The 24,972-nt window shown below is 40.2% G+C and overlaps 2 protein-coding genes across 4 annotated transcripts in view; one reads left to right on the top strand and one right to left on the bottom strand.

The window, feature by feature from the left end:
- The first annotated feature begins 903 nt into the window (after positions 1–903).
- Positions 904–9,377, top strand: LOC110988903 (ankyrin repeat and EF-hand domain-containing protein 1-like). 3 transcript variants are annotated; one of them, XM_022252856.2, is made up of 8 exons: positions 904–1,040; positions 1,504–1,945; positions 2,407–2,606; positions 3,054–3,327; positions 3,693–4,512; positions 5,261–5,490; positions 6,290–6,495; positions 7,274–9,377. In XM_022252856.2, exons 2-8 carry the CDS (start codon positions 1,600–1,602, stop codon positions 7,556–7,558), a joined length of 2,361 nt encoding a protein of 786 aa, XP_022108548.2. In that variant the 5' UTR covers positions 904–1,040; positions 1,504–1,599; the 3' UTR covers positions 7,559–9,377. The 3 variants fall into 3 exon arrangements, with proteins under 3 accessions (XP_022108548.2, XP_022108549.2, XP_086989139.1); XM_022252857.2 differs by having other exon boundaries at positions 911–1,945; positions 5,264–5,490; XM_087133013.1 differs by having other exon boundaries at positions 911–1,945.
- Positions 9,378–10,093: 716 nt separating this feature from the next.
- The window catches only part of LOC110988904 (menin-like), a 44,781-nt gene continuing 29,902 nt past the window's right edge, over positions 10,094–24,972 (bottom strand). The window contains exons 4-6 of the mRNA XM_022252858.2: positions 23,859–23,899; positions 22,643–22,867; positions 10,094–22,142 (exon numbers count right to left, since the gene is read on the bottom strand). Coding sequence (XP_022108550.1) covers positions 21,107–22,142; positions 22,643–22,867; positions 23,859–23,899 — 1,302 coding nt within the window. The 3' untranslated portion in view covers positions 10,094–21,106. The remainder of the gene's footprint in view (positions 22,143–22,642; positions 22,868–23,858; positions 23,900–24,972) is intronic.

Raw genomic sequence — 24,972 nt, 5'->3', positions numbered from 1 at the left:
CCCGCTTTGTACAAAGCCATTAGAGGTATTAAAAATATTTACTCCCACCAAAACATTTTGGACCCACCCCTGTTTGGGCTTGTCCCCCCCCTCTTCAAAACCGTTCCGCCACCGTGAGTCCCTACTCTCAAAATTTCTAGCTTTTAATTTTTCTCACCAGAATTGTTCAGTAATCAACAAATGTTCATGTAAACAAGGGTTCACAGGAAAATTATTTAAATAGGGACTTGAACACAAAATTCATCTCGAATTTTACTCTGTACAAAAATTGTAATCAGTTTCTCAATTGTGTGCACAGAAAAAAAGCACACAATACTTTTATTATTCAAACCTCCAAGCCACATTTTGCTGTCTGATGTCCAAAGAAATGGCCACTGTCAGTGTGAAATGCTTGTAACTGTCATCTCCACAAATATAAATGGGAGGGGTCAGGGGTAGTAGATCCAAGGGGGCAATAATTATGGGCCACTGACAAGATACCTCCAAAGGAACCATTTTTTGTTTTGTTCGGAAAAATGATCCCTAATCCTCGGAGAGACTGTAAATTTGGTTTGATTAAGCCTGAACTTGGCTTGGTCATTTACAATTAAGGTCACAAATATATAGAACTTGCAGTTTTGTTCACACTACTCTGACACTTCTGTGTTCTTTCCTCTTTATTTTCTCCCATCGTCACTTATTTTCACAACATAAAATTCCGCTATCGGTGCACAGAATCACAGTCATGACAGTACTTGTAAAACCAGAAGTTGAACTTTGATTCAGAAACAGTAATGAATTATTCATGTCTGTGGCGGACGGGTTCTTCTGTGACCACGGTCCGACCCGCTGGTGTGTAAATACACTCTGTGGGAATGCAACCATGGCAACAGGCCACACGCCGGTGTGTCCACATACAGTACATGTACATGTACATGTATATGTGCTACGATTTACGACACGCATGTTGTTAGCTTGTTGGTCGGTTATGTGCGGAAACCTGATTGTATAAGAAGGAATATTTTCTTTACTTGAAAGTTCTTGGGATTTATTTTCCAAAGGTAGATTTGGAGAGCATCATTATGCCTGCCAATGAATGGCTCTCAGTTCGGCTTGAACATTAATTAGAGCGGGACACCTGCTAGTGAAGTTCGATAATGAAACAGGTGTCGAGCTTGTGTACTACCGTGACCACGAGTTGAAGCATTTGTAAACTAATAAATAAGCAGAAGTTCGACCTTTGTTTCATCAATAGTATCTCAGCTAGACAGGGACTGAACATTTCCTGATTCTGAAGTCATTGTTTGAATAAGAAGACAGTAAACACTGGCAGTGACTGGAGTTATAATGCGATTTTATGGTACTTCCTAATTGCGCCACTGATCTTCGGCCGTCGGCCAGTGTTGCCGTGATACGGAACACTGTTGTATCACAACAGGCGTTCATCAACGAAGGCTTGACGCTGCCTACCCCTAAGGATTTCAACTGCCGGGATAGTAACACTGCAATCATTTTTTTGTACAGGAAAGACTAAAACATTATGCTTCGTTGATTTGGGGTCGACGTCGGTTTTGAGTCTTCACCTGGAGTGGATATTACCGAGAACCTACTTGGAATAAGATGCCGATCGCGCAGACTCGCTTAGAGATACTCCAAGTCCACAAGTTTCTGCAGTGCGTCCGCAACCAGGACAAGCCGCAGATCGAGAAGTTGTGCGCCCATGGGGTGCCACACCTCATCAACTACAGCGAGCCCAACGACGGGGAGACGGGCCTTCACCTGGCCGCCCGGGTCAACGACGATGACATGGTCAAGTTCCTGCTGGAGCTGGGAGCCCATCCCAACGTGGTGGACCTCAAGGGGAGGACAGCGGCCATGAGGGCGGCCGAGTACGGTCACGTACAGACGCTGGACGTACTAGCCAGTGCCGGGTCAGACATGAAGATCAAAGATGCAGAGGGGAAAGGTGAAATAATCTCAACCGACTATTTTCCTCTTTAAGTTTTGTGGAATGTGTTTATTTAAAACTATTTACTTTAGACCCATTTATTCACTTTGCAGTCTGGCACTTTTTACTGATTGAAAATAAAACTCATGATTTCAATGCTTTTACACTGATTTTTAAAGCATTTTCCTGATGTGATGGATTTGTTTATTCAATAAATTTGTATATTAGTCTCTGATGGCTAGTGGAAGTCAACTTGAATTAAAAAGTCCCATTATCTTGTCATATGTCATCATGGCAATTGAATTTTGTATAAGTTGATTTTATAATTTAAAAAACTGAAAATCAAGGAATTTGCAAACAACAATGTGATGCATTTTTCAGAAGACATTGCAAGCTTTGATTTTTGAAAATTCAACTGTCACTGTTAAAAGCACATGTACGACAAAGCTCACTTTTGTATTGATTTTGGTCATTCACAGGTATACTGTTCTACTGCATTCTGCCTACAAGTCGCCATGCTAAGTGCACCCAGATTGTTTTAGAATGTGGTGCTGAATGCAACAACGTAGCCAATGACGGCATGCCACTGTTGGTGCTAGCTTGTATGGAGTCAGTTGAGAATGAGAAAATCTGCCTCCAGTTCCTGGAGAATGCTGCTGATCCCAACAGTGCCCAACCGGTAGGTTTCCCTTCTGAGATCTGCAGGGTGAAGCGTGTGTGGACGCTTGAGCTCATGGAGCTGCTGGTCTCATACAGAAGGCTCGTGAAAAAGTCTGTTAAGGGTTGAAATCAAATGGCCCATTCGGCTCTTCTGTACTTGATGCTCAAATAGGAGATGCCCCAACCTTACCTACTTCTGCAGACTAATAACAGAACTTCATCTGTGTTCTTAAGTGTTCACCTGTATTCTTATGTAGCAAAAAATCTCAGTGGTTAAGACATCTCCAGTGACAAGCAGAAGGTCGCGGGCTTGAGTTCCACCCAAACAAGCTTATGACTTTCCCAAAAGTTCCCAGAAATAAGTGAGCATGTAATCCTTTAGAAAATTTTAAAAGGCTAACCAAATATAGAAATTCAGACTTATGTTTTGTTTATCATTGTTTCCTCTTGCATTTCCTGTACTCAGTCAACAAGCAAGACACCCTTGATAGAGGCAGCACGCAGTGGGAGCGTTCTGGTCTGTCGAGCGATCCTTGCCAAAGGTGGGGAAGTCAACGCCATGGACAAGAACAAAAGAACAGCGGCCCATATGGCAGCCAAGAATGGTCACTTTGATGTGCTGCACCTGCTGTGTAGCTATGGTGCCAACCTGAGCCTGGTGGACACCATCGGGAACACCATGATCCACTACACAGCCGAGGGTGGCTTTGCAAACTGCTTGAAATACTTGTCTCAAAGAGGTTAGTTTGTCATCGAGAATGAAACAGAAGGGCCATTGTTCAGGTTCCTCTCTGCAGGGTGTGCCTTGTCCCACCCTACTCTCCCCCCCTCCCCCGACTACCTTGACAGATGCTAGAACTTTTAAGTTGTACTCAAACTGCTGAGATCAAAACATAGGGAAATGTGGTGCATTTAAAGACTTTTTTAAGATTTTTCTCTAGAGATTGAAGAGTGTCATTAATGTGGGTAGAATTTTTTACCTCCTAAAGAATTTTGTCCACAAACACTATTTGAAGAATTACAGTGGTAGCCTAGTGAAATTAAAACCCGGCCGAAAAAGGTGCATTCAAACATCATGAATTTGAATTTGTTGCATTTATTTTAGGGTGCAAAGCAAATACTAAGAATGATGATGGCCTTCTTCCAAAAGTGATTGCCAAGAACAACGGATTTAAAGATGTCATGAAGGAGTGCCGGAAAGCAGAGCGTCTCTCCAAGAAGCTCCAAGGAGGTGGGAAAGCCCCAACTGAGGCCTGGGCGGTCAGGCTTTATGATTGGACCCACGAGAATCAGACTCGTCTCTTGGAACACTTCCAGCAGATGGACCCCGACGGCAACGAGGTGCTGTCCAAGGAGGACTTCTACGACATCTTGGTGACCCTGGAGGCACCCATTAATGAGGACAGCTTCAAGGCCCTGTTTCTGCTCCATGACAAGACCAAGGAAGGCGTCATCAACTACCACGAGTTCCTGGCCGGGAAGAAATACGTGCACAAAACCTATCTCATGTCAGCCTTCGAGAAGAAGGAGAAGAAGAAAAAGGGGAAGAAGGGAAAAAAGAAGAAAGGCAAGACGAAGGTCCCCATGCCAATCTGCATTGGTGCGGAGGGTGCCAGAACTGAAAACGGCGAACCGCCCGAACATCTTATACACAGACACGTGCCGTTCACAGACACTGGGCGCTTTGACCGGGACCATCCGCCCGACCACCCTATCCAGGACGACTCGGCGTGGTACCTGCACTTCCCAGAGAAGACATACATTAACGTCACCGATGCTGCCAAGATGACAGACCTGGACTCCCTGCGTCGGGCGTACTCGCACGGGCGATCGGTCAATACGCAGGACAAATACTACAAGACGGCACTCATGGTGGCTTGTGCACAAGGCAACTTGGAGGTGGCCAAATTCCTTTTGGAGAATGGGTTAGTTGGAATTTCTCTGTGTTTCTCAAGGACTGACGTAGGTTTTCACACAAGAACTGGTTGCCCTTACCATCCAACCCTCATCTGCTGTTGCCAGTTTCTATCCCTGACCTTTTGGAAATTCAATTATTATTATCGTTATTCAAGGCAAGGCGGAAAGGCAAACATTTCCTGCCACACAAACATTCAATTACATTTTGTGAAATTTTTTGAATAAATAATGGTATATTGGCCTTCCAAACTTAAAGTATAAAACTGAAGCACTTGATGATTTACATATACTTGCAGTTCACTAACACTGGGCCTTAATTTAGCATTTCATTGGGAAAAGTCAACATCCATATACCTAGCAGTTTTAAAGAAGCATTTTGTAGACTGAACATTTTGGGAAACCTAGCAGTTTAAATTGGAATTTGAGAGTGTAATGGTTAGTTAGTCTTTTAGACGAAATACGTAAAATTGCACAACAAAAAAGAACAGATAAGAAAAGGCTTACATACATTCAAGTAAGCTTATGAAATTTTTGCAAGCCTTGAAACAACACCGAGTACACAGTTCTGTAAGGACAAAAGCCAAAATAAAGGAAAAGAAAACAGGATTATAATATACATGCTGGATGTCAATCTGGAGGTTGAATAGTGGTCTCTTCAAAGGACACAATGGTGCACAGTAATGTGGAAAGCTTCTAATGGGCAGAAGCTTTGGATTTATATGTTAATAGTATTCTATTTATGGTTATCAATCAAAGTAGAGCTGATGTCAACTGCCAAGACAACTTCCTGTGGACACCGCTTCACCATGCCTGCCTGTCAGGTCAGCTGGATGTGGTGGAACTCTTGGTGGCGCACCAGGCCAACATCAACGCCCAGGCCATGAACGGGGGGACGCCACTAATGAGGGCCATACAGACCTCGGCCCCGGATATCGTGAAGTATCTCATCGAGAAAGGGTGTGACGTCATGCTGGAGAACAGGAAAGGTGAGCCTTTGTGTGGATGCATTGGATGTCTCCTGTAAGATTCGTTGTGTTCAGAACTTCCCACTGTTCTGTTTCTGCCCTTCCAAAAACATTTGCAAGGAAACAGGCAGCATTGTGGGTAGCTTAGTGCATTTAATCGTGCAAGTCCACTCCATGCAGGTGCATCATGTTCACATGGATGTGTTTGTCCCTAAAGCCAGTGGATCACCAATATCCAGCCTGTGAGGGTTTTGAGAAATTGGCCCTCACCAGTGTCGTTGGATATGACAGTGGGTATGAGTGCAGGTGTGAGTGGAACATTTGGGGTTTTGTTGTCCCAGCCTCCTGTCCCTTTGTAGAGGCTTGACTTAGTTAAAGGACTGAGATTTGGTCCTACTACTGTGGGTAATTTTATAGCTTATTCCTTCCGATGCTTTGTGATAAATGTCACTTCAACGTAGTAGTAGAATAGGTTTTAAGGGGCAAGTACAACATGAAGGCATGTTAGAAGAGCTTAAAATACTATAGCTTGGAGAAGAATACAAATGTACATAAAACACAGCCCGTCATACATCAGGTGGTCAGATAAAATATGACAATGTGACACTATGTGTTTCTAGGTAGAAAACCTAAATCCTACTTTCATGAAAATATATCTAATTAAATAAGATAGATAAACTTAATGCAAAACATCACCAGTAATCAGATGACTCTGTATTGTTTAACCCTTTTCCTTTCTACAGCCAGTTTTTATTTGCTTTTGGAACAGAAAGAGAAACACACTACATGGTGATGATTTTCACATTGTTTTCTGTTCTAGGGGACAACGCTTTGGACGTTGCAAAGTGGTGGGCCGACCCCAGGGTACTAGAGATTGTCCAGGCCAAGTTTGAGAGCCTCCCCCAGCCCAAGGAAGGCAAGAAGGGCAAAGGCAAGAAGGGACGAGGGAAGAGTGGACAGAAGAAGGCTCCAGTCAGGGCCAGCTCTGTGCCACCCATACCCCAGGGCGGTATGACAACACAGACGGTAGGTGTCACTGATGAACGACGAGACACTGCAGATGTGAAGGCCAGTTCACACTTCAGGCAAATGTGACAGCTAAGCAAATTTAACTTCACAAAAGATTTGCAGCAAACTTTCACCTGAGTTGAAATGTGTTCAACTTTTGCAAATTCCCAGTGCAAATAGTTGATCTGACGTCACAGATTTGTGTCAGTGTTTGCTTTTTTGCCATGGACGAACCAGCCTTTAGGCTGCAAAATTTCCACCAGTCTGTTACAGAAGTTTTTTCATTGAAGGAGAAACAGACGTTCCAAAATGTTTTACAAAAAAGTTAGACTCTCCTTTCAAAAAGATCATAATTATTGAAGCCTGATATCTTTGAGGAAAAAAATCCACAAGAGTTGTAATTTTGCTAAGAGAGTGTGATTAGTAACAACACAAGCCCTAAATATGTATTTTTACTATTTTTTACTACTAGGGGGCTTTGGCTCTCTCTCAACTGATCAGATAAATCCGAGTATACCCATGAATGCCTCAGTACATTATGCAACTTCCACACGTTACTCTTTTTAACAGAGGTCAGAATTTTTTTAACATAAAGTGGGATTGCTTTGCTGTCAGTAAAGGTTACAGATGACATTGGTAATTTGTGAGTTGCTAAACGTTAAGGGATTTCCAATTTGTGATAAAACAACCTCCAAACTAACTTCCACTGCTGTTGAAATAAAGATATTCGTTTGCTCAAAGAAACGTGAGAAAAGTACCTTCTTCACATACATTTTGTTGCAATCACTTCCTGCAGACGCAGGACTCGCCTACCATCACCCCGAGAGAGAGGAAAGGATCGGTGCTACGGGCAGCATCAGCCATGGCCGGGGGCATCGAGCACCACGAGGACATCACTTACATTCCGTTTGTTGCCTGGAGCAACGTGCCAAACACCAGAGAGCTCATCGTCAAGAAGGAGCAGCGGCGGATGCGATTTGGGGACGGTATCGACTTCCCCGATTTCAGAATGCCCTTTAAGGACAACTTCATGAAGAAGTCAGAGGCACTAGGCGGTGTTGATTCTGACGATGATGACTGAGCTGAAACATGAACTGAAGTACCAATGGCCGGAGGAGTAGATTTTCTACGTTCATGTCTTTCTCATGCTGCTCTCATCACAACAGCTGGTGACATGGTAACATAAACCATCACAATAGAATAATTGAAAGTCTTGCGTGAAAGAGCAGAAGATTGGAGTTTGCAGACACTTTCCAGGCCTAGTGTTTGAGACTTGATGCCACTGTGTGGCTGGGGTGTGGCACGGCACAGTACTGCGATGGTCTCATCAAACTTTCAATGGTGTGCACAAAACTGTGACCATATTGCGAGTTGGGGAATTATTAGGGAATTTTTTTTCATGTGTACACAAGAAACTGGTCATCATGTACATGTACATATACTAAGTGACTGAAATTTAGAATTCTATTCTTAGTCATGAAATAGTACAACACTCCAAGGTGTAATAACCAAGGGAATATACTCAGATTCAAGGAAAACAAGTCAACAGAAGCTAAATGCAAACTTTAGTTTTACAAATAAGTCATCATTTAAAATAATCCTACAAATAAGGTTTGAGTATATGATAAAGCTGTGCATTTGGTCACTTTGGTATTTTAATCGATCGAACTTAACAGTTGACACTACAGAGCAAATCACCCATTGTATACATGTACAACTATGTTTGTAAAGTGCTTAGTTCAATTTCTTGTATTTCCAACTCCAAAAATTGGTGGCTAATCCACAATTTCTGAACCATGAGAAAATAGTTTAAAATTCCATTACCACTGTACAACTGGTTCCCATGCTACAGATTGGTACTATATACATGAAAATTTGACAGGTTTGTACACATTCAAATAAAAATTCTTCTGGTTTTTACAAATTCAGATAAAAATTGTCCAGGTTTGCACGCATTCAGATGAAAATTCTGTAGGTCTATGTGCATTCAGATGAAAATTCTACTGATTTGTACACATTTAGTGGAAAATTCTAGTTTTATGCACACACATGGTTAAATATCGTAGGTTGTATACATGTACATTAAGATGAAGAATTAGCTAGCATACTCAATACTGTATGGGTGCAAAGTAGTACATATATGTATGTCACAAGGCACTAGTTTCTGACATGCTGTCCATAGTTTATTTTCAACAGCTACAACACACTCAGGAGTAGCATACAAGCTTGTAATTTGTTTCTTTAACTGCTGTCACAAATCTGTTCAGCTGTTTTTAATTAGCATAAACAACAGACGTACATGTACATGATGAAAACTCACATGTAATTGATGCAATAGGATTTAAGTGACATCAAAATGGAAGTCGGCTTTTGCAGAACCCGCCTCCAAATACTGCCTTAGATAATAGTATACTTTGTACATGTAATGCAAAATACAGGCCAATTTATGTTAATTTATGGTCGTGTGTGTGTGTGCATAGAGTTCCTCTCTTAGCTCTACGGCTTGTGGAAAAGAGGGTTTGAAGTTTACAGTGGATCAAATCCAAAACTCCAATCTGGTAACTACAAATAACGGACATTATCTGGTCACGCGCATGTGTATGCTACAATCAAGCTATTGCCCTTCCATTCAAGTACCTTTGAAAATACATTACATGTACGCACTTTAAATGCTTTTTACATGGATATTTATTGCAGTACTAGTAAATCATTGGTGTAAAGTGCAAAGGATTTGACAAATAACTATGCACAAATTGTTTGTAGTGTAAATTTGTGGTGTTTGGATCTGTCACTGAATTAAACAATTGTCAGTTGGTTTAAAAATAAAATTGCTCAGTTTATACGTTTGACTTGATCCAGATGGTGACGAATAAATTTTGAAAACCTTAAACGACACAAAAGTGCCAAGTACATGTAGTTTTTACTTGTCTTTCAAGATCAAATTGAGTCCAAGCTACCAATCACACTGTTTGAAGGTTAACTTTAAAATCTCCAAACCCAACTGGTATAATTATTGCAAAGATTCAAATTCATGTATTAAGGAATGTTATGAATTCTGTGCTGAGGATATCAGGGGTATTTAAAGAGAATAGAAGATTTCAAAATCCTCTAAAGTACCGAAGTGAATCTGCCACACATACAGCTTTGTGTAAAAGACTAACTGCATGTGAACCAACTCACATGCTTGCTCCGTTCATTTGCAATTCCTGATCAAGATGACATCACGCTTTAGTTCTCCATGTCTCTTCTTGAAAACGTCTGTTCAGGGTAACACTGCCACTTAACTGTGACCAGATCACTGCTCTTGGCCAGTCATTTGGATGGATAAATGTGGACATATTGACCCCTTAGCTCCCCTCCAAAAAACATCTTTGGAAAAAAAAAGATCCAGAGTGATACATTTCCAACACAGATATACGTACATGAAATTGGTGCTGCATGATCCCAAAGTGTCAGACAACAATGTTACCTCCTGACACACTGGCAGGTTCATGAAAAATCCAAGCACATCGGAATCCTCAATTGTTGGCACTGTGAATCACAGGACAGTGAATCAGCTGTTTTGGACAGGACTCTACTGAACAAAAGAAATAAGCCATAACAGGTGGAAAAACAGTCATTTTTGGAATTGTAGATACTGTTTATTCCTCAAAGCTCTGTCGCACAATACACAATGTAAATTACACATTTAGTTTTTGTGTTTTCTTTGAATTGCACGGACAGCTACAAGCAAATGCTTTCACACCTGGATAACACTTTACAGTAACAATGGAAACTTTGAAACAAAACAAGGGGCATCAGAATCAGTATTACATGTACCTTTTTTCCTAAATACAATACTACGGAAATGGAATGGGTATAAATTCTCAATAAATGGATAAATCATTTTAAAGGCAGTTAGTTTTGTTATTTAAGTGGCAATATCTCTCTAGAAGGTTGCTTTGTCATCTCTTTCATATTCCTAAATTGAATTTTTTCTTCGGATTATTACTCATTTGTATTGGTACGTGTGCTTGCAATTGTTAACAGCAATTTATTTTGTAAGAGTTTGGATTCAAACTGCAACGTCCATTTATCTATCACCAATTTACCAAAAGGCTCACTAGAGAGCAGATTTTGTGGCTTAAAAATTTCTACACATTTTAAGGTCATTCAAGAGACGAGAAAAGAGGAAGCCATTTACAGAAAGCTACTTAAAGGTAATGAAAGTACTGCAGTTTACATGATAAACATGTCCCAAGGCCAAACAAAGCGTACATTTCTATTCTGCTGACATTTTAAATTTGCCGAACTTTTGAGGATACTAAAAGGGCAGCATAAGATAATATCTTTGATGAAGTGAAAATTTAGTTTGAAGTCCACATGATACACAACAAGCTGGTTTGGAATCTTCATACACTACTTCAACCCCAACCTACCCCTTGCCTGCAATAAAAAGGGGCCTCTTCTTTCTTTTAGCTGATTACATTAACATTTGGATTAAGCTCTTGGGGTTGAGATACTCAGCAACCAACTGGAGAAATAACAAAATATGAGCCCAAAAGGTGTGATTGCAATCTTTAACCATTCTTGATGATGTAGGTAGTCATACATGTACATGTATATCTAATATTTATGGTGACTAGAAGATGCCATTCACTGACTAAATAGGCCCTGGTACTTTTTTCTCCTTAGGCAACGCCTCAGACAACTTGGTTATGCACACTGCTACAAATGAGCAGAAAGTGAGTGACTCCAAACTGGACCTACCGCTCAAATCAACCCTGACCAACTAAATCAATGTGAAGCTATGTGAACACAGACGGTACACAAATTTCCAGTGTTCAAGTAGACACTTTGGGGTTTCTCATGGTGAAATCATGTGAAATGAAAAACAACAACCTTCCCCCCCTCCCAAAAAAACTTCAATACCTTGTACGTATTTGTCTTGGCTATCTCCACTGAGAAGAGACAGCCACAACAAATACCTAACTTGTGCAAATGAAACAAAAGACAAGACACAATTCAAAACCAAAAAGAAAAGGAAAATCCCAGGAAGTAACATGCTTTGAGCAGGGTGACACAAACGAATCCAACAAATACACAAAATCTGAAACATACACGGACCGAAGCTTTTCTAAAAAACTTGTTTTTTTCCCTTATACATGTATCTGTACTCAGTGGCAGCTGCAGAGAAGTTCTAGGCACAGAGCTTTCAATACATAAATAGACAACAAAAAAACAAAACATCAGAAATACAAACAAACACACAAACAAATAAGGGTTTATCATCAGGGCCATCAATTACCCTGGATTGTTGGGGGATCACACTTTTCAGGCCCCGGTACAGGTACATAAAAAGGACAGTTAATTCTAAATGTAATCAATCTTCAATAAATACAGCAAAGTAAAAGATCCTTTTGAACTCCATCATCGCATCCTTGTTTCTGCATTTCCTCTTCTGCATGACAAGGGCAACAATAGAAACAACTGGAACATGTACATTTCATTTCATTAGCTTGTACAAGTGCAGAAATAAAAGATTCTTTCTGTTGCCTTGCTCAGCCGATAAAAATCCCAGTTCTGTATTTGTGTGGCCATACACGTACACATGGACCAAAACATGAATTGCACAATATACACGTATTACTTCTGAACAGATAATGCAAACATGCTGGTAAAGTACATGTACATAATTTGCACACACTATCCGTGTATATGTACCGGTACATGTCCACACTCTTTCCCACTACACAGTCTGTAACATTCTGTTCTTATTTCATGTAACCGATCTGTTTTTACACAATGCAGATTTTATGGAGTGTCCTTTTTCTTGGGGGTGTTCTGGTTATTTGCTGTTGTATTTCCTCGACTGGCTTTTATGAGACTTGAGTTTGGATATGGTTTTTTTCAACTTTAAACTTTTTTTATTTTGGCACAATCCATTTGGGAGTCAAATTCACACTTTCGCAAAGCAGAAAATATGCCGTGAAAAAAATTCTGAGTAAACAAGTTGCTCAGTGTCAGCATGTAAGGTACTCATAGCTGCGTGTATCACAAGTACGTTAGGATCACCAACAATGACATCATGTACATGTAGTAGATGCAAGCTGCCTACCTTCAAAGTCGAACCAAAGACTAAATTTTTTAACACTGGTCAAAACTCCAACATGATTACTTGGGATAAAAAAGTACTGCCAAAGCTTGGGTAACACAAAGTGGACCTAAAGATTTTCTGGTTTTCAAGGAGTCAACCAGTAGGTGGAAAATAAACTTCCACCCCCCCCCAATACACAGGTAAGAAATCTAAAACACTCCAGTAAAACCTTGAATGCCAGGTCATTGCTGGTTAAGGACATCTGGGAAAACCACCAACTTTGCAGTGGGAAAGAGTTACAATGTACAAATTTGTCAGTGAGCACTCTAAGATTTGCCATTCAGAAAAAAAACCTGTATACTCCAATGTTTCATAAATAAAGCCTACATGGATTATCTATACATTGTACACCTTTGTTTCATTTTTAAAAACCCAAAAAACCAGGCTAATGGCTGAACGACAAATGAAAAACTTTTAGCTGAGTTGTTAAGATTCAGAAGCCCTGGCTTAAAATTCAGACATAAAATGGGAGCTTGGGTTTCATTTTGAGGTGTGGAAAAAAGATTAAATCAACACCAATGCTTGAGGCTTTCATCCAGTTTGGTTTAAATGAAATGAAATATCACTGAATATAAATTATGTAACTGCTGCTTAAAACTACACACATTTCTGTAACCTACAGAATGTTGCATCAATCCAACTCGAACCGCACACAGGTTGTATTGAAAAACCTAAGGTGTGGAGCCTGACCACACATTCTGGTGAAAAACACCACAACTGCATATGGACAGAAACAGCTGACCTACATTTTACCTTAGAAAAATGGCACACACAAAATATCAACTAACCAATGCACAACAAGAATACACCCAACAATGCCAACCTGTACACAAGTCAGTCTAATTCTTTTACACTCAAAGGAATTGTTTTTCTATTGAATTTATAATACATATTTCAAGACAAAAACGTTGCTTACAAAATCATCCTTCAATCGCCACCATTCTCATAAAAAATTCACGTATCTAAAATAAAACAGTCTGTGAATATATTTACCGATATACAACCTTTTTTTTTAAAACATCTCTCAATCCTCAGCAACAGGCACAATTTGAACACTATTATTGTGATTTTTCAATCTCACTTCTGCAGCCAATTTCGTGAAATGTTGTTACATGAAATTTGGACTCCTCAAATCTAGCCTTTTACCTCATACAACCCCCGTCCCTCACGCCATTTGCCTTGGTTCTAATTTGTCCGCTGAGGTTTACAGAGAGCACGGCCAATGAGTCCATACTTTACATGGTCTAAATTTCACACTGCAATGCACCTGTAGGTGTGCAAACCAACAAATCTGGTAAACAATGTAAGATATCCTGCATGAAATGTAACAAAGTCTTGCACAACGTAATGTTCAACGAAATCTGGCTGCTGACATAGGAAGCCCTCTTTAACCTTTCACTAAATACACAATTGTGTTTTATTAAGAATTATTTGCCTTGTTCTTTACAAAGTACCACACACACACTTCATTCACTCTCCATGAACTATTCCTTCAACCTCTAGTTTTCCAACAATATCTTTCTAGCTCCTCCTTCTTTTTATTGACATCATTTAGGATTTTTCTTCACTTTTCCCAGGAATACTTTCAAAAATGCCATTGCTTTCCTGCCTGAATTCTGCTAGAATCGTTTTAAAAGTTAAAACCTTCATGTTTCCTAAAACATGCTTTTGCTGTTTTCAAAAAAAAAAATTACCAGCACCACAACGGGTCACAACTAGTCCTGTGTCATGTTTGAACGTGATTTGTTCCTTAACTTCCAAAACACAGAATTCCTAAACAAATTTCTGAAAAACTCATTTCTACTAGTGTGTACCTAAACCTTAGTCATGCTCAAGCCAAGATCCAGCAGTTTCTTCTCACATTGTCAAACACAGAAATGAGGATGAGCTAATCTACTGCATGTTCATGTACATGAATTAAAACATTCAGTAAAATACTGTTGTTGGATCTCACAACTGAACTTCTGTTGATCTTTGAAACATGCTGTTGGGCAAAGCTGGCATCATGACTTGGACCAGAGTTGGAAAAGTTGGGATCCAACACAGGTACACGCATGTATGGGTCAAGACATTCACCAATGGCCTCAAATGTATTTTGAGAAATATTCCAACAAGATCTCCTGGACACTGTTTGGCATCTTCTCGTTTTTCTGCCATCAGTTATGATTTCCTTCTTCTCATCAAGTGTTCTGTTGTCTTTGACCATGACAGAGAATAGGCAATATGTTCATATAAAGGATTACATCAAGACCCCATATATGAAACTACAAAACATTTTGTAAACCCAATAATTACACAAATAAGCCCCACTGCAGTTCTATACAAGTGCATTTCAAAAAGTTCAAGAACAGAATTTCTAAATTTTGACTAAAATTTGAAACATTAGAAGATTTCGGTCAGATACAGCCATACATGTACATGTATCTGTATTGAAACTGAAGAGGTTATGAGAATTGAAATTACACACAAGGAGCATCATTCCATATACCATGATTTCTGTTTCATAAACTCTGAAGTGTTTGAGCAAATTAGATATTTTAAAATTAATGAATTAAAGCTGGAAATGAGCTTTTTGAATCATTTTAAATTACACAAATGTAAAAATCATCTGCTTATCCACATCAGAATTGAGGGGGGAAATGAACAAAGCCTGAACAAAACTGTTTTTTTAAACTGAAAATAAAATATAAAAATACAATATTACAAAAGAATAATCTTCAAATTTGTAAAGAATGAAAACATTACCTTTTTCTTGGTAACAGTCACATAAAAGTTTCAATTAAGGCTAAAAAAAGAGCAAATGTCAACGTTTGGTAAGAGGAAAATTTGAGCAAAACTGGTGTTCATGTTTTATCATCTTTAGTGAACAAATGGAGAAACAACACATTAGACTGAAGTCCATGGTCAAGCTGTGTCTACAAACTGCTCACAATCACAAGATTTGGCAATTAGCTAGATTACAATTAGGAAACAATAAATGAATATATTGTCTATGATATTATGCAATTGACAGCAAGGACTGAGCATTTTACGGTAAAGACAAACTCGAGATAAAATTCATTGAAGTTACTCACTATTCTTATGATTTGAGCAAGGAGTTCTTCGCCTGACTGCTGTGACAACACATTCAATTGCAACAGAACTGCCTGTTTCATTTTAAGTGTATGCACTGGAGATTCAGTATCTTAAAATTTGTGAACGGGTTTGGGGACAACTAGTACAATTGCCCCATAGGCCTTGGCTCCGCTGTGGAACATCAAAAGAGCAAGGGCAGCGAAGGACACAAAATGACTTCACTGCTCTCTCACAATGGCCAGATGACACAAGAAGAAAGAGGAATCTCCAATGCTAATGTCACAGAATTCCTTAAAAGCATGCGAACTACATGAAAAGAACAACATATACCTCATACCCTAAGCACCCATGTGACATACGCCAATCCTTATTGAAGTTCCATTATTGTATTTTTCCCCACTGATAAAGAACTGACATAATAATGGTTTCTTCCATGGATGAGGCTTGCGGCCCAAAATCATGGAGGCTGGAAAACCCAACCTCTGTAGAGATCAAAGAAACAAAATTGCACAACCCAAACAATGTGGAAAAACTTAATACTCTCTTCAACAACTGAGCAACCCTTTGCACAAGTTGGCTGCTAAGGCAATTAAACTAAGTCTACAAAAGCTAATCCGTCCATGTAAACAGCTACATGTACTTGTACAACATGCATGCCTACATGTATACCTACAGTACACATGTACAATATAATGCAGAGCACCATCAACATACAGTACATGTATGTGTGCACTTGGCCGATGAGACTCTGCACTAAATACACACTAGTTCAAGGCCCCTGTGCAAGGTTTTGAAATGACAGAACTCTCGCTTGTTCTGCGATGACCACACATCTGGCCAAGACACAAAGCAGTGTCATCTCCCACAAGGCTCTTGAATTCTAAACTTTACAATAAAAATAACAGGACATTAAACTTTCAGTACAAACTCTTGTATGAAGATTGTAGTGAAACTGGGCCTTAACAAGAAATAAAAAATACTTGCAGTTTCCTCAATCCCACGAAAGAAAAATAAGCTACCACTTGAGACTATGAGCAAGAAAATTGCAAATAATTTTTCACTTACGGGGAAAACTTGTCTTGTTATTGTTAAAAACACTGGGAGCACAATTTCCATACTTTGCTGGGTTTGACACAGCATCTAGCCATGGGGCACATGCATGCATGTTCACCGGGACAAAAATGCTAAAAATAGCAGGACCCATACTTTCCATTGAATGCGCAAAAGGTTGAATTTTTTTATTTCGGTCATACAAGTAATTCGCTCCGAATAGCTATAAAGATTTCAGTAAAGGTCTATGACATTTTGGTCAGAATCAGCTATTTGTTTGTGAATAGCCAAAATGGTAACTTCTAATCATAAGCTGCTCTGTGCCTGGTTTTCTCCCACAATTTAAGAAGCTGCTTTTACACAAAACCACGCTCAGGATTTCATAGAAATTTAACTTACATGGAAATATAGCAAAATGTCTACGTTTCAATTTTTTTCAATTTATTTTTGTAACATTAGTCGAAGATTATATTTTTGACATTTTCTTTTCAGGTAAATATTGTTGGATGAGCCATAAAGAGCGTATAAGTACATGTACATGTCTGCCAATCAAGTCACTCCAAAATTTGTAGTACTTTTTGTGACATTTCAGTATCACAGCCAGTGCTTATTGTATTTGTCTGTAGTCCTTTCCAAGGCCAACATTTTCCAGCAGAGTACATGTACTTCAACACAGTCTGAAGTTGGAAACTCTCTTTCTCTCTGGTTTGAACTTCATTTTTTTAAAAGTGTATTTCAAGCACATCCTGATAAAGACTGTACGAGTACGCAGTGACGTCACCACGTGGATAAAATATATCACTTTTAGGACTGTCAGTGAAAACTGCTGCCGATGCAATATTGTTTCCACACTTGGCATAGACGAATATGAATGGGTCACTATTAAGGAAAGTCAACAAACAAATTGACAGATGGTGGCCCAGAACTATATGGGATTACTTAATAGCGGAACTACAATATCAGATGGCTTCGTAGTAGGTACCCGGTACATGTACCCAATGATCATAGCTTTAACATACACGTACACCGAGGGAAAACCCTGAAAACAATAAGCCTTTTGCGAGTTAAATTTGAGTAAAATCTGGTATACTGACTTATCTGATTGCACAAAAACATGACCATTTGAATTCCCCAGGCTAAAAAAACTGTTGCAATACCTCGTGATTTGGGCAAGCTTTTGCATAGCGACCACCATCTCTGGAATGGACTGGTTACTTTGTGCCCTTCTTATATGTGTATTATTGCAAATTGTATTGGTGCAAGGCGTCTCTTATGTGACTAAGCAAAAGCTTTCCCTGAATCATGATATAGTAATTCAGATTATGTTCATGTGAATTTAAAGAAGTCAGTGTACCAGCTTTTATTCAAATTTAACTCCCAGAAGATTTATTGTAAGAAAAGCTGGTGTAAAAATAAGACTGAGAGTAATCAATTATAGCAAAGAAAAATGAAGTACATCTCAGAAACAGTTAATTTTGTTTAAAAAAGTGAACTGCCTTAAACATTTTATCAACACACATGTAAGCTGCACGCGCTACAAAATGATTAAATACATTTGTGTCAAATAACTGAGCAACGTTTCTCAGTTTTAGTTCAAATTCCACAAAAATTGTGTCAGTTTTGGCATGACTTCTGGGTCTCCTGTGCTCAAGCTGGCAAAATCTTGTAGAGGAAACATCACTTACAAAGTACATTTACATGTAGGAGCGGGAAGTAATGTCCTAATATATCAGCTGCTTCATTTCTACATGTACATGGCTCCCCAGACAAGAACAACTTCATCAGTTCAATGATTTAACTCAAAATATCATGACGGCTTGTGGTGCAATCTCTTTGATTGAATATTATTCTTAGTACATGTATCATCTATTTGGGAAAGCAAGTCACAAGTCAAAATTTTTCAGAGTGTCTATCATTATGACCTGCTTTGAGATTTTTTAAGTTCAATAGGTTTTGCCCAAAAGTCTGAACATTCTTTGAAACTAATATTGTTTTGGCATTAAACTTCTTTTAAACTTCACATTTGACGTATTCCGTGCACTTTTAGAGTAAACTTTTGTGCTGACAATCCGTGACTAAGACATAACAAACGGTGGGAGAATTTAAAAGGGAAAAATATATAAATAATTTGACATTTTACCGGACTTGGTTTTCCAACCAACTTGATGACCATAGACCTTGTAGAGATGAGTGACACATTTCATGTTCTATCTTTAAAAAAAATCTTTCCCACAAATTCGGTTTAAATATTCAATTTACAAAATATACATGTATCCATATTGGAACATTTTTGGTAAATGGTGAAAAAATCAACAATTAGTAACACATTTTTCTTCACCAAAGAGCCATTTTCAACTGGAATGTTTTGGACTCAATATCACTAGTTAACCTCCACCTGTGACATCACATTATTTTTTGCCCCCTCCCATTATTTGGCCCAAATGGAGCAATGAAGACATCTCTTCTTCAATAACACTGCATTTGACAATAGAACCAAAACTTGAACAATGGCAAAATAGCAGTCCTTGAACAGAAGAACTGGAAAACTTAACATACAATGACTAGCAATTTTTACTCTTTTTTTTGGGATACAGCTTTTCTTGGCTCGAGCATTCAATGCAAATTTTAAACAGTTAATAATCATGACAAGAAGCATTGCTTGTATCAAACCCCTTGCAGAATCCGACAAACAATTTGAGAATAATGATTCCAGCAATTAGGCATTCCAAATTTTTTTTTCATTAATGCCACAATGTATGTGTCCTAGCTATGAAAAATGTAATCGGTTTGCCAACTGTGCAGTGGCCAACTCTGACTATTTTCAATTGCTCATTTTTTTCCTGAAGAATTTTAAATTTAATTTGGCCGAGTGAAATTGAAGGAATAACAGTACTTTAGTGAAGGAACCCTCATGAAAAACAATAGTTATTTCCAGGAAATAAAGTCATTGCTACCGTTAACCTTCTCATACTCATTCTTACTGTCTCCTAATCTCCTCCCAGAGCTCTCAAAACAATCAGATTTGATGACTTTTTCTTGGAGAGCAAGTGCTGTTGTCAGCATAGAGCTCATCACATAATATCAAAAACTATGGGCTGGCAAGTACAATTTTCTAATCTTGCTTAGGATGCGTGTTCCAATGCCAACACATCAGCCACTGAATCATCAGTACTGTCACTGTTTTGGTTTTTTTTACAAAATATATTGTGAACTGCACTTCGCTGATTCACAAATGACTATGAAATGAACGCATTATGGTCATGTCACTACCCACAAAATGAACACTCCCCACCAACGGGGCTCTTTTCAACTGACGAGGGGTGCTTCTGCTCAAGGTAAACATGTCACTGTCACTGTCTTTGTCACTCTGACTGCACACCACGCTGGCACAACATCCCCCTAGTGAATAAATGCTGCTTTGCTGTACAAGGGTTACAAATGACTGCAGCATTTTGATCTTACAATAAATCTTGTCTTTCCATTTAAGGACGTCACTCTATTTGTTCAAAATAATGGAGTGGTGGAAACAATAAACTGAGGTCACAAGTAGAGGTCATGGCGCGTAATACCCTTGGTATGCACCATTTGTGGGTAAGAATGACACCTTCATTCTCACCAACGAACGACACATGCCTTGAGCTTTATCCTTTTACATAAACAACTTGGAAACTCTTTCTAGTTTATTTCTCTAGTGAGAAAAAAAGGGAAGGTTTGTCATACGATTAATTCAGTCTCAGCTAAAACCTAATTTTGCCATGCAAGAGCACATAGCGTTTGCAGAGGCAACAACTATGGTACACAATAAAATGGTAGGATTTGAAAACAATAGTCAGAAAAATACTAGATAAACCCCTGCCTGTCATTTTCTCTCAATGACTCAACATTTCGGTCACTTCCAACTACCAAATACAACATATCTTTGGTAAACATACTTTTTACACATAAGATGGCAATAACAGGGCTATAAAATAAACACACTCTTATCTGGTGTGTTAAGTCATACACAAAGCATAAGGGATTAACACCTGTACATCTCAATGGCTACACCTGTACATCTCAATGGCTGGATCAAATGCGATCAGATCCAGACAAAATGAGTCATTTTTTAACACCCAGATTTGTCTCGTTTATTAAAAATGAGCACTGGACAATATAAACTACACGGTGTGCTTTACACTGTGCAAGCCATACCGGGTACCTCAGGTGAGCTTATCAAAACTAAGATGACTCATTTTGTTCAGTTCTGGTCACAAAAGCAACATTTCAGTATCAATACAAACCCGTTTGTTTGTTTTGCTGTTTTAAAAATCATTTTTCTAGCTCACTTTCTGTTCCCTATTGTTCTCCCATCTCTATGGTTACAGCTCATCATTCCCGTCGGGGTCTCCGTCTTAGACTGCCATAGTCCTCGTATTCACTGATGGAGCGGGGCCTCTTGCTGACGTGCACCTGGGACTGGGCGGTCAGCTGCAGCTGGATAGCAGCCATGTTCAGCTTCCCCGAGGTGGTCAGGATCTCCTTGAGAGCCAGCATCTTGGCACTGTAGAGAAGGATGTGGGCCATGGGTGGCCGGCAGACGGGCAAGTCCGGGCAGTCCTCACTGTCAGAGTGGAGGCCGTCTGGGTCCTCCCTGACATCCTTGCCCTCTTCCTCCTCTTCCTCCTCCTCTGACATCTGCGATTTCCAGCGGCGGCTGAAGGCCATCTCAGCGGGGCTCTCGGCCTTCATGACTGACTCCATGGTCATGCCGGGGAAGGCGCTCCCGTTGCTCCTCGTGCTCAGGAAGTCATTAAAGTCCGTCTCTGAGCTGAGCATGGTGTCACTACAGGAAGCATCAACAAAGGGCGCCGCGGCACTTGCTGAGTCAATGCCCTTGGTATCAGTCCGTCCCTGGCTGTCAGAAGGTTGTCCAGCTTTCTGCTGCCTCTTACCTCTTGAAACAATATTCTGATTAAAATCTTCCTTCTTCTTATCGCCTGCCTCTTTTCCTGTGGCCTCTTCTTTTGTCTCTGTCTCCTCCTCCTTGATGTCATCAGTCTTAACCTGTTTCGACTCCTCCTGGTTTCCGTTTTCTCCCTGCGCTTCCACCTCTGAGCTTAACCTGCCGGACCTACCTGACTCTACCTCCACCAGCTCCCGGATGTCAGCGGAGAACCGCGTCAGCGAGGCAATGAAGCGCTTGGCCCAGGTGATATGCAGGACAGGGGTGGTGCTCCCCTCCTCCCACAGGCAGATGCCGTCATAGAAGCGCAGAAAGTAGCCGTAGCATGCAGGGTCATTGATGACTTTCATGGGTGACTCTGAATCACCAGCAGAGCCTGTCTTGAGGATGTACGGGATCAGATCATTTGCTATCTCCATGAACTCTTTGTATACTTCCTCATCTTCTCTGTTGTAATTGTACCTGGAAAGAACAACAAAGTAGTACAAAAACATGCACAGGCTGAATGACATTCCACTTCAACAGAAATTGAAACAATATACGATATACGGAATCCCATGGGGATGTACACAGGAGATGTAATTTATGCATGTGAAGTGAAAAAAGTTCTGTTGCAAATAACCTACCTACCTGCTGGTGGTTCTGTTTAATATTTTTAGCAGGAAACTGTGTCTTGCCATTTTCGGTTGACATTCATTGCATGAGACGTATAGTATGGAAAGCTGCTTTTAACACTCTTCTAACTGAAATTTTGACTTGAGGAAAAACCTCTGGCCCTACTGCCAGAACAGTGTGGCAAATCCATGACAAGTCCATGGAAGTCCATGATGACTCACTCAGTCTTATGCCAAGTCACAAGCTATTCAAGCGAACAGTAACAGAATCCGTCCTGTGGCTGGTCTTGTGACTGGACTTCAGATTTAAACTTGTGATAGACCCGACTACAACACCGTGGAACCTACCGACTGATTACACCAGCAGCTTCGGCCCACTGCTCCATGGCTCTCTTATACTCATACTTGCGGTACAGGTGGCCTCCTAAATATGTGTAGGGGTACACGTGGTGGTTATCGTACTCATTCTGGCCTACAGCTATGGCTTCTTGGAACAACTCGATGGTTGACGGCCTTCCCGGTGTCGGGTCTATACTCTCCAAGTCACCAAGGTTACCGAGGGCCATTGGGTACCTAAATGTGAACAAGTCATGCTGCATTCAGGACAATCTTGAGTGGAAAAAGTATAGAGTAAAGGGTTGGAAAACCTGAGGCTGCATCCAAGAGTCTGGCTGGCACCCATAAAGACCTAGATAGATAGTCACTGGCCTGTGGTGGTGGTGGTGGTGGGATGCAATGTGCACTTATAGGGCAGTATCAAAACCAGGTACCCCATTGAAGAAAAACACGGGTACCAGTACCTCGGTACCCATAAAAGTAACCTAACCCCAACATTCCCAGTAAAAAATGCATGTGTGAAAAATGAATTCAAATTCTCCATTTTTTTTTTTGATGTGAAGTGCTGCTCAAGAATGATAATTAAATGTTAATCTTTTTTGATTTTGGGAGTTTATCCATTCACTGACATTAACAAAAACCTCTTCCTGACACAAAAAACACATAAATGTGAATCTGCTTTACCACTTCATGGTTTTGTTGTAAACATATTCTCCAGAATTTTCCAAGCCTAGCAATATTTCTTACAAATCTTAAAAGGTTACAACATAACTTGCAATGTTGATTATGGGCACCGGGTCCCATGATTTGGAACCAGTTCTCAGCATCAATGGTTCAGATATCCGTATACATGTAGTTACGTTTAAGCATGTTTGGCAATTGCTAGTGACAGCCAGGCCTACTGACCACAGCCGGAGTCAGTGATTTGGCTGCATCTTGGTGCGCAATGTTAAAAAGCATCACGAAACAGTAGTCACAGGGTACCAGGGAGAAATGATGCTCACATGTGTGCAAAGCACATGAATGATAATATCTACTGGTGTCAACTCTGGCTACAGAAGAGTAATTTTCCAAGCAATCCAAAAAATGGGTATGAACGACAGGGTTATCTGCAGTTGTGCACAGTGGCCACATGTAAGAACAGAACGTGGTCCGTCAAGGAAAAATCTGTCCAGTAATCTGAAGAAGTGTACCAGTATGTACGTGCAATTCAGAGGAAGCTACTCACTTTTTAAGATGTCCAAGATCATAGAGTAACCACATCAGGTCCTTGGAGAAATAAAAAAGACTATCATTAGGTTTCTCCCATCAGAAATCTCCTTCAATCCCTTGCTTCACTAGTTCACACCTTGCCAACAGGTACCAATAAGTACTACATCCTCCAAGGCAGCCTACGGTCCAAATCCATCCCAACCAAAGCTAATCCTACTGACCGTACCTCATACTGTACCTCATCTTACCCAAACCATCCCCCCTCGCCATCCCACCCCCATCCAACCTGCACCCGTCCCTATCCAATCAGACCTGCAGGGCTCGAATTGACCTCGATGCCTTTAGTATTTCGGCATTGAAAGGGGGCCAAAATGGCCTGCCCCTTTTCTGCCATGGCCGTGGATGCCCTCTGGGTGAACACTGTGTGTCGCCCTTAGGACTGACCTGAAACACGGATCGACTTTCCGCTGCTCATCGTTTTATGTGTTCTCCCACAAACATTGGCAATTTTTGAAAAGAAACTTCCGTTGTTTTCACGACTTCCCTATGCATTTCACTGTCGCAGTGGTGAAAACACGTGCACAAATCTCAATGCATTAAAGCAGTGCCGAGCTGGTTCCTGCCGCACCGCACCCATGCAAAAGAACGCCTGATGGAAATGTGCCAACCAGTCTAAACATCCAGGTCTATTACACTACATCTGCCATACACTCACGCAACCCTACAGCTGTAAGTAAAAAAAAGTTGATGTTGTGAGAGAATTTCTGCAAGTTAATTCACAAAACTTGATCTCGTCTATGTATGTATTTGAGGTTCTTTTGCTCGTACTTGAAACGAGCATGTTTCAACAAAATTTCCTGCCGCAGCACGAGGTTTATCGCCCGCCCAAATGCATCATGTATGCTTACGCACGATACACGGACATTGTTGGCCAGTTTGCCGTCATGATTACCTGACTAGCACTGTGTGAATTGTCCATAATTCTTGTGAATTGTTGACTGTAGAAATTTGTACATAGATTAAGATAGGTTTCTATCACTTTTTGAGATGTTTAGAAGCTTTCGTCCCCATTCATGCCAATCAATCAGAACAAAATATTGACCCCTCCCCCCAAAAAATTCTGACCTACA

Source organism: Acanthaster planci, linkage group LG01, assembly GCF_054643075.1.
Source record: "Acanthaster planci isolate LZ-2023a linkage group LG01, COTS_SCS, whole genome shotgun sequence".
In the NCBI taxonomy this organism is placed as follows: domain Eukaryota; kingdom Metazoa; phylum Echinodermata; class Asteroidea; order Valvatida; family Acanthasteridae; genus Acanthaster; species Acanthaster planci.
This window is presented reverse-complemented; position numbering and strand designations above follow the sequence as displayed.

Bases quoted from the DNA above. Each gene is read 5' to 3' on its own strand.
- LOC110988903 (XM_022252856.2), top strand. From the start codon at position 1,600: ATGCCGATCGCGCAGACTCGCTTAGAGATACTCCAAGTCCACAAGTTT. The intron at 5,491-6,289 runs GTGAGCCTTTGT...TTTCTGTTCTAG, and splicing joins CATGCTGGAGAACAGGAAAG to GGGACAACGCTTTGGACGTT. The intron at 6,496-7,273 runs GTAGGTGTCACT...CACTTCCTGCAG, and splicing joins GCGGTATGACAACACAGACG to ACGCAGGACTCGCCTACCAT.